The sequence below is a fragment of the Solanum stenotomum genome, chromosome 9 (assembly GCF_019186545.1).
Source record: "Solanum stenotomum isolate F172 chromosome 9, ASM1918654v1, whole genome shotgun sequence".
NCBI lineage: Eukaryota > Viridiplantae > Streptophyta > Magnoliopsida > Solanales > Solanaceae > Solanum > Solanum stenotomum.
The window spans coordinates 5,105,198-5,114,665 of record NC_064290.1 but is presented as its reverse complement, the minus strand read 5'-3'; the positions used below and the strand labels follow the sequence as shown (position 1 = coordinate 5,114,665).

The following is a 9,468-nucleotide window of genomic DNA, read 5'->3' as shown; positions in this document are numbered from 1 at the left end:
CTATATTTTGGCTTCTACTTCTACTTCCATTGCTACTCGTACTCCATATCTGCAAATTCATAGCCAAAACCATGGAGAACGGTACAACTACATCGAGGAGAACATGGAACTTTAAAGAGAATGAAAAATTGGTAAGTGTATCGGATCTCACAGTAAGAAGTGTTCTTAACAAGTTGAGGTGTTGCATTGACCCTGCTGATACCCGACCCGTTATCCCTCTTGGCCATGGGGATCCTTCTGCTTTCCCCTGTTTTCGGACTACACCAATCGCCGAAGATGCTGTTTCTGATGCCGTTCGTTCTGCTAAGTTCAACTGTTATTCCTCCACCGTCGGCATCCTTCCTGCTAGACGGTACCATTTAGTGACATTTTTTACTCTAAATTTTACTCGAACAATATTGATTTAATGTTGCAATTGATTTTGTAAAGAGTTTGAAATCTGATATCATCTTCAATTTTTTCAGAATTTTTAGTTTTTGAGTTTTGGATTCTAAGTGCCCGTTTGGATTACCTTATTTTTAGTTGCCCTCTCCATTTTTAAACACTTTCTATAAGTCCATCCAAATAGGCCCTAAAAAAGATACCTTACTAGATCTAGACAAGCTACTTATACATACTAAGTAGATTTCTCTATACAAATATAGAGTTTTGGCTGAAAGCTATGGCTTATGTTGAACCTGCAATTAATACTCTAGCTCTGCACCTGTGGTGGAGCCTCTTATGCTTTTTTCGGAAATTACACTGTTTAGCTATATTAACATTTTAGTTTTAGGTAGAAATATTATATGTTGACTTCCTTTTTTTTTTTTTTTAAAGCATGTCAACTTTTTGGTATTTTGACATTTCTCATAAAATTTCTGGCTCCGCAATTGAGGGTGAAGTTAATGTTCTGACTCAACTTTTCTTAGCGCACCTTTATCTGGTCTAAAGTTCCAACAATTGAGGGTAACTTCTGGAGATTTATACTTAACAGTATTTGGTAGGGCCTTTTTTTGTTCCTACTGTACAGTTAAAGACTTAATCTGTATACTCTATTTGTTATAAATGTAAGTGGTCCATTGTCTTTATTTTCCTTGATTGATTTTTGCTAGAACCCCAGGTTTTTTGAAATAACCTTCCAACTTTTGTTTGTCAAATAGTTCTTGAACTTTGTCTCTGTTGTGAACATTAATCTTAACTACATAGGATTGCGTTTACATTTATGGGGTATACGAATTTGAAGCAATTTTAGAGCTATTTCAAAAGGGAATATGGCTTCTTGATTATTGGAGACATCATTCATGATCTTCAAATTCAGAATAATTCATTTAGTTTTGTTCTCTGAAAAGGGCTGTAGCAGAATACCTTTCTCAAGATCTCCCATACAAGTTGTCTCCTGATGATATTTACTTAACAATTGGATGTGGTCAAGCAATTGAAATACTTTTGAATGCTCTTGCACGTCCAAATGCAAATATTCTACTTCCAACTCCTGGATTCCCTTATTATGAAGCTTGGGGTGGATTTACTCAGATGGAAATGCGTCACTTTAATCTTCTCCCAGAGAAGGAGTGGGAGGTGGACCTTAATGCGGTCGAGTCTTTGGCCGATGAAAATACCGTGGCTATGGTCATTATTAATCCTGGGAATCCTTGTGGCAATGTCTATTCAGAACAACACTTGAAGAAGGTATGTGTACTTCCTCTTTTTCGTTATGATATTGATATCCTAAGTCATTATAAATATAAAGAGTTGTTTCAATTTCTATCAGGTGGCAGAGATGGCAAGGAAGCTTGGAATTTTAGTTATTTCTGATGAAGTTTATGCTCATCTCGCTTTTGGAAGTAAACCATTTGTGCCCATGGGAATCTTTGGATCTATTGCTCCTGTTATTACACTTGGATCCATATCAAAGAGGTGGATTGTCCCAGGCTGGCGACTTGGTTGGCTTGTTACAAATGATCCAAACGGCATACTTAAAGAACATGGGGTACATTCTCTACTGCTTCCACATGTTTATTTTTGTGGAAAAAATAATTTAGCATTCACTTATAAAGCCAAATTTAGGTGTTGAAGAGCACTTCACCGTATATTAAAGAAATGTGGAACACCGAAAGTATGTCATAGGCGGTTTTGTTACACGTGTCATGTAAAATCTTTGATTGAGACTGACTAGCATTCTTTAAAAGGAGGATAAGATTATTTTCTAGCGAAATGATCTGTATGTTGTCATCTTGTGTTTTCTTATTTTCAGGTCATAGATTCCATCATGGGATATCTCAATATATCTTCTGATCCTGCAACGTTTATTCAGGTTCGCTCTTTATAATTGAATTTTGTTTTGGTCTAGCAGCTCTTTGTATTATGTAAACTAAGAACTTAGTAGTGTAGGTGTAATTTTCCACATCCCTTACCAATGTATCTAGTTTCATTTTGTTCTTACTTCGACAGGGGGCAATTCCTCAGATCCTTCAGGAAACAAAAGACGATTTCTTCTCTAAAATAGTAAATATGCTAAGAGAAGATGCAGATATCTGTTATGAAAGAATCAAGGATATTCCTTGCATCACTTGCCCAAGTAAACCTCAAGGATCTATGTTTGTGATGGTATGAGAAAAATGGAAGCTTAATTAGTTAGAAGATGTAATCAACAGTCTAATATAGGTCTTTTCCCTCTTGTAGGTTCAACTTCATTTGAATCTTCTAGAAGACATTGAAGATGACCTGGACTTTTGCGCGAAGCTGGCTAGGGAAGAATCTATGTTAATTTTACCAGGTAAAAGAAAACAAATCTCTTAGAAAGCTAATCAAACTCTGTCGAAAACAGTAGACAGATTTTCTTACTTGAACAAATGTCCCTTTCTTGGAGGACTATCTTTTCAAATTCCTTTATATTTTTCGACGTCTTAGAATATTTCTCATACGTGTTTAGTTGTTAGAGCTTTCGTATTCACAGGTCATAATGTTATTTGATTGTTTTATTGCGCCAAACCAGTCTTCAATTACGTCGAATTCAGAAAGTTCCTGAAGGACAAATAGAAATCATCCGTACATATAGGATCTGCCATGCTAGTGATCACTTCTGCTGATATATAGTTCAGTTCGATCCATAAAAACTGATGCAAGGCAGAAATTTATCAAATTTTATTAGACTCCATAGATGTAAGTTGTAACCATATTGTTATATGGATGTGAAATTTGTGTACTTTTCGAGTTGGTGCATTACTTTGCTGCAAGAAAGTAGACTCTCACTCGAAAGAGCAAGTACATGAATAACTCGAACTGGTGGGATGCTGTGTTATATAGAATCTGACAATAATGCCTTGTGTAGGTGTTGCTGTGGGACTCAAGAATTGGCTCAGGATAACCTTTGCATGTGAGCCATCATATTTGGAAGATGGCTTCCAGAGACTAAATGCTTTCTACCAAAGGCATGCTAAAAAACAATAAGCTACTGTCTGAGAAACAAGCTTGATATCTGTTACGGTCCCCTGCTATGTATCTAGTTATGAGACGTTGCAAGATGAAATCAGATGTTTCTTCCTATGACCTATGATCCTGGTTTGTCAAGAGACAACCTACAATCTTGAGTTAGAGTACTCAAAAATTGAAACAATTTCCTGCTCATCTTTCCATTGAATTCAAATAACTTTAAAAACAATATTGGTGGATATCTCTGCTTTACAGATTGGCAATTGCTTCAACTACTCGTTGACCCTCGGTGTTACAATAGCTCATGCATAAGTTAGCTAGATTTTCAACAATTTCCTCGAGTCATCAGAGGAATGTAATATGTTATTCTGAATGGTATCCACTTCTGGATTATCACAGACAATATCATTCTGGGGAATATCTTCCAAACTCCTGCTACTGAATATCAATAATGCACCATTACTAGTGAATGTATTTGTAAGATAGCCTTTAATTAGCTAAGCTAGAACAAGTGTTTGTGAAATGTGCAGATTGTTTAATATTGTTGGGCACCATTGGTTGCTCACAGCGTAAACTTTTATATTATTACTACATCTTCGGTCTTATACTCAATTTCTTTTGCATTCATACGCTACTAACTTCGTTTATTCTCTATTATTTCTCACTTAATACATTTCAAATTTGATACTTACTTGGGAACTCATAACTCAAATGAACCACTTGCCTGATGACGGAGGATTAATTAACTAACTACTTCATTCTAGAAGTTCTAGATTATCCATTCTTTGCCTTGTAACTATGTTTCTATAAATTCACGTCCTAATTCTCTACAAACTCTTGGAATGTTCTATATTTTTTATTAGGACAAAGATGTCTATAATTCAAAGTCTAGAAAAAAACTAGTTTATGTGTTTGGTATAAGAAAGGAAAATATATTTTTCAGTTTTCTCATATTTGGTTGACTTAAATATTTTTCAAATGAACTTATTTTCGTCAACTTCAGAAAAAATGTTGGGTATGTGATAGAGGTTCGGGTTCGTGTCAAAGCGTGGCGGTTCGAATATGATATTATAATATTTGTCCAGATTATATCTAAATATTTTTCTCTTCAAAAAAAAAAAATATTTTCCCTTGGAATACATACACCCCTATTTATTGTTAAGANAGTGGCGATTCGAATATGATATTATAATATTTGTCCAGATTATATCTAAATATTTTTCTCTTCAAAAAAAAAAATTATTTTCCCTTGGAACCCTTCGGGGTGGCCCAATGGTTTGAGCTTGGGATTTCCATGTTGGAGGTCTCAAGTTCGAAACCCCTTGCCAGCGAAAGCAAGGGGTTTGCCTTCTGGGTTGAGCTCGTCGCACCAGGCTTGCCTAGTGCGGGTTACCTCTCCTATGTGGTTTGCGAGCAATAGCATAGCAGCGGGGGTTTTACCCTGTGCGCACCCAAAGGGTAGCGACCGCGGGTTTCCTTTGTCATAAAAAAAAAAAAAAATTATTTTCCCTTGGAATACATACACGCCTATTTATTGTTAAGAGGGCGAAAATCACTTGTACGGTGCCTCGTGAGATACACGAGCTTATCTTTCTGTTTCTACCTCCTTTGCTTCTTCAACTCCATATCTGCGAATTCATAGTCATCAGTATGGAGAACGGTACTACTACAACAAGGAAAATATGGAACTTTAAGGAGACTGAGAAGTTAGAGAGTGCACCAAATCTCACCATAAGAATTGTCCTTGACAAGTTGAGGTCTTGCCTCAACACTGCTGATACCCGACCGGTTATCCCTCTCTGCCTTGCCGATCCTTCTGCTTTCCCCTGTTTCCGGACTACACCAATCGCCGAAGATGCTATTGTCGATGCTGTTCGCTCTGCTAAATTTAACTGTTATTCGCCCACTGTCGGTATCCTTCCTGCTAGAAGGTAGCATATTACTAGCCTTGCTTGCTCAAAATTTTAGTCGAACAATGTTAATTTTAATGTTTTAATTGATTTTGTAAAGATTTTGAAATCTGTGATCGTTGCAAGAATTTGATTTTTGATATCACTTGGTTTAGGTGTCTATGCCACTGATTGCATATTAGTGTTTCTCATTTGGAGGTGTTTGATCAAATGTGTACCTCAGTCAGTGTAATCTGTTTAATTGTGAAGAGACGGATTCAAAATTTTGAGTTTATGGGTTTTGGATTCTAGAAACTATAGCTTACTGAGTTCGGAGTAAGTTATGTATACATATTGGATTTCTCAACTTAAATTTAGGATAAAGGCCAAAGCTAGTGGTTCTGCCAAACTCGTAACCAAGGCTCTAGCTCCCCAGCTTTATTTAGTGTAAAGTTAATGTTGGAGACATGTTTCATGATCGTCAAATTCATTTAATTTTGTTCTCTGAAAAGGGCGGTAGCAGAATACCTTTCTCAAGATCTCCCATACAAGTTGTCCCCGGATGATATTTACTTGACAAGTGGATGTATTCAAGCAATTGAAGTACTTTTGAGTGCTCTTGCACGCCCAAACACAAATATTCTACTTCCCACTCCTGGATTCCTTTTTTATGAAGCTAGGGCTGCATTTACCCATATCGAAATGCGCCACTTTAATCTTCTCCCGGACAAGGAGTGGGAGGTGGACCTTAATGAGGTTGAGTCTTTGGCCGATGAAAATACTGTGGCTATAGTCATTATTAATCCTGGGAATCCTTGTGGCAATGTCTACACAGACCAACACTTGAAGAAGGTATGTGTGTGTACTTCCTTTTTTGTTGTAGTATATTGATATCCTAACTCATTATTATGAATATAAAGAGGTGGTTTAATTTCTATCAGGTGGCAGAGACGGCAAGAAAACTTGGAATTTTAGTTATTTCTGATGAAGTTTATGCTCATCTCACTTTTGGAAGTAGACCATTTGTGCCTATGGGAGTCTTTGGATCGATTGCCCCTGTTATTACTCTCGGATCCATATCAAAGATGTGGATTGTCCCTGGTTGGAGACTTGGTTGGCTTGTTACAAATGATCCAAATGGCATACTAAAAGAGCACGGGGTACTTACCTTTTAAAGATGGCCATTTTCTACTGCTTCCACACATATTATAGGGGACTATATAAGTATAATATGATATCTTAGATTATTTTACAAACAAACAATGTCTATCCATCGTCACTTTGTGTATTGTTATTTGCAGGTCATAGATTCCATCACGGGATATCTCAATATATCTTCTGACCCTGCGACTTTTTTTCAGGTTTGCTCTTTATAGTTCTCTCTTCTGCTTGTGTTCTTTTGGAAATGTAACACTTGTTGTTCCATTTTGCCACACATTTGGTAGAGTTGCTAAAGGATTGAAATTTATTTTGGTCGAACAGCTTGTTGTATTATGTAAACATGTTTCACATAAGCTAATGGAATAGTTATTTGAAAATTTAGTAGTATAGGTGTAATTTTCCTCGTCGCTTACTGAGGTGTCTGGTTTCTTTTTGTTCTTACTTTGACAGGGGGCAATTCCTCAGATCCTTAAGAATACAAAAGACGATTTCTTCTCTAAAATAGTAAATATGCTAAGAGAAGATGCAGATTTTTGTTATGAAAGAATCAAGGATATTCCTTGCATCACTTGCCCAAGTAAACCTCAAGGATCTATGTTTGTGATGGTATGAGAACAATGGAAGCTTAATTAGTTAGAAGATGTAATCAATAGTCTAATATAGGTCTTTTTCCTCTTGTAGGTTCAACTTCATTTAAATCTTCTAGAAGACATCGAAGATGACCTGGATTTTTGCGCAAAGCTGGCTAGGGAAGAATCTATGATAATTTTACCAGGTAAAAGAAAACAAATCGCTTAGAAAGCTAATCAAACTCTGTCGAAACAGTAGACAGATTTTCTTACTTGAACAACTGTCCCTTTCTTGGAGGACAATCTTTTCAAATTCCTTTATTTTTTTCGATTTCCTGGAATGTTTCTCATGTGTTTAGTCGATAGAGCTTTCGTATTCATGGGTCATAATGTCATTTGATTCTTTTATTACGCCAAACAAGCCTTTGATTGCGTCCAATTCAGAAAGTTCCTACAGGACAAATGGAATTCATCCATATACATAAGATCTGCCATGCTAGTGATCATTTTTTGGGATACATACAAGTCTGATTATCAATGCAACTGATACGAAAGCAGAAATTCGTCAATTTTTATTAGACTCCATAGATGTAACCATGTTTTATGAAGGTAAAATTCGTGTACTTCTGGTATTGATGTATTAATTCGCTGCATGAAAGTAGACTCACTCAAAAGAGCTAGCATATGAATACAAAGTTTGTGTGTTCTGCATGCACAAAAACTGGTGTGATGCTATGCTGTGTATAGATATCTGACAATAACTCTTGGTGCAGGTGTTGTTGTAGGACTCAAGAATTGGCTCAGGATAACCTTTGCATGTGAGCCATCATATCTGGAAGATGGCTTCCAGAGACTAAATGCTTTCTATAAAAGGCATGCCAAGAAACAATAAGCTACTGTCTGAGAAACAGCCGTTATATCTGTTACCGTCCCCTGATATGGAGGACGCTGCAAGATGAAATCAGATATTTTCTTCCTACAACCTATGGTCCTGGTTCGTCAAGAGAACCTGCAAAAACTAAACAATTTTTTGCTTTTTTTTTCATTGAATTCAAGTAACTTTAAAAGTAATGTTGGTGGATATCTCTGCTTTACGGAGTGGCAATTGATCTTCAACTACTCGTGACCCTCGGTGTGGTGTACATACAATAGCTCATACATAAGTTGGCTAGATTTTCAACAATTTCGTCTAGTCATCAGAGGAATGTTATATGTTATTCAGAATGGTGGGATCAGCTAATTCCGGATTATCACAGACAATATCATTCTGGGGGAATATCATCCGGAACTCCTGCTAGTGAATATCAATAATGCACCATTACTAGTGAATGTGTTTTTAAGATAGCCTTTAACTAGCAAAGCTAGAACAAGTGTTTGTGAAATGTGCAGATTGTTTAATATTGTTGGGCACAATTGGTTGCTAAGTAAGGACAATCTTCGATCTTACAATTCTTATACTCAAATTCTTTTGCACTTATACTCTTGTAACTTCGTTTGATACATACTTGCGAACTCACTCTTTACTTGAACACAAATAACTCAAATGAACCACTTACCTTTCTAGATTTTCCGTTCTTTGCCTTGTAACTATATTTCTAGAATTCACCTCCTGATTCTCTACAAACTCTTGGAATGTTCTATATGTTTTTGTTAGGGCAAATGTATATATTATTCAAAGTCCAGAAAAAAAAAAACTAGTGTCTGTGTTTCTTAGGAAGGAAAATATTTTTTAATTTTTTTATATTTGGTTGGCTTAAATATTTTTCAAATGAACTTAATTTATTAAAAGTAAGAAAAATGTACTTTTCAAAACTTTCTTCAACTTCACCATCCAACCTCGATCACGACCCGAAACCTGACTCTCAACCCCGACCTCGACCTCGATGGCTCGATTTCCAACCCCGACATGGAATTCGATTCCTAATCCTGACTTTGATTAGGGATTCGAATTCGATCCAAAATACGACTTCCAACCCTGACACAGATTAGTATTTGACCCAATCCACCCTAACTTGAGTCAAGGTTGGGTCTTGGCTTAGGATTTGATCTCAAGTTGGGTTAGGGTTAGGTAAGGGTAGGATCGAGGATTAGTTTCTAAGTTGGGACTAGGAGTGGCAAAAGAGCGAGTTGAGTTGAGTTGAGTCGAATATGAGTCGATCGAAAACGAGTTAAATAAAAATGGATAAAGCACTCGGCTCGACTCACATTTTAAATGGGTAAAAACGAGTTACCCAATGAATAATATGGGTAAATATGGGTACTCATATTATAGTTAAGATCTTGTTAAAAGCTTTAAAAAAAAATCATTTTTATTTTTTTTATCACTCCACCCTCCCTACCAGCCCCCCTACCCCCTATCCCAAAAAAAAAAAAATGTAAAAAAACAAATGGTTTGTTTTATTATAATTTTTTTTTTTGAAAAGTTCTTTTTTTCACCC

At 36.3% G+C, this 9,468-nt stretch overlaps 2 protein-coding genes across 2 annotated transcripts; both read left to right on the top strand.

The window, feature by feature from the left end:
• LOC125875915 (tyrosine aminotransferase-like) lies at positions 1 to 4,024 on the top strand. The gene is made up of 7 exons (XM_049556979.1): positions 1 to 352; positions 1,329 to 1,668; positions 1,751 to 1,969; positions 2,234 to 2,293; positions 2,431 to 2,586; positions 2,662 to 2,755; positions 3,311 to 4,024. Exons 1-7 carry the CDS (start codon positions 72 to 74, stop codon positions 3,427 to 3,429), a joined length of 1,269 nt encoding a protein of 422 aa, XP_049412936.1. The 5' UTR covers positions 1 to 71; the 3' UTR covers positions 3,430 to 4,024.
• A 938-nt stretch (positions 4,025 to 4,962) lies between these two features.
• LOC125875916 (tyrosine aminotransferase-like) lies at positions 4,963 to 8,039 on the top strand. Its single transcript, XM_049556980.1, has 7 exons — positions 4,963 to 5,342; positions 5,813 to 6,152; positions 6,242 to 6,460; positions 6,602 to 6,661; positions 6,912 to 7,067; positions 7,143 to 7,236; positions 7,804 to 8,039. The coding sequence occupies exons 1-7, from the start codon at positions 5,062 to 5,064 to the stop codon at positions 7,920 to 7,922; spliced, it is 1,269 nt and encodes a 422-aa protein (XP_049412937.1). The 5' UTR covers positions 4,963 to 5,061; the 3' UTR covers positions 7,923 to 8,039.
• The last annotated feature ends 1,429 nt before the right edge of the window (positions 8,040 to 9,468 follow it).

Bases quoted from the DNA above. Each gene is read 5' to 3' on its own strand.
- LOC125875916 (XM_049556980.1), top strand. From the start codon at position 5,062: ATGGAGAACGGTACTACTACAACAAGGAAAATATGGAACTTTAAGGAG. The intron at 6,153-6,241 runs GTATGTGTGTGT...AATTTCTATCAG, and splicing joins CAGACCAACACTTGAAGAAG to GTGGCAGAGACGGCAAGAAA. The intron at 7,068-7,142 runs GTATGAGAACAA...TTCCTCTTGTAG, and splicing joins AAGGATCTATGTTTGTGATG to GTTCAACTTCATTTAAATCT.
- LOC125875915 (XM_049556979.1), top strand. From the start codon at position 72: ATGGAGAACGGTACAACTACATCGAGGAGAACATGGAACTTTAAAGAG. The intron at 1,669-1,750 runs GTATGTGTACTT...AATTTCTATCAG, and splicing joins CAGAACAACACTTGAAGAAG to GTGGCAGAGATGGCAAGGAA. The intron at 1,970-2,233 runs GTACATTCTCTA...TCTTATTTTCAG, and splicing joins GCATACTTAAAGAACATGGG to GTCATAGATTCCATCATGGG.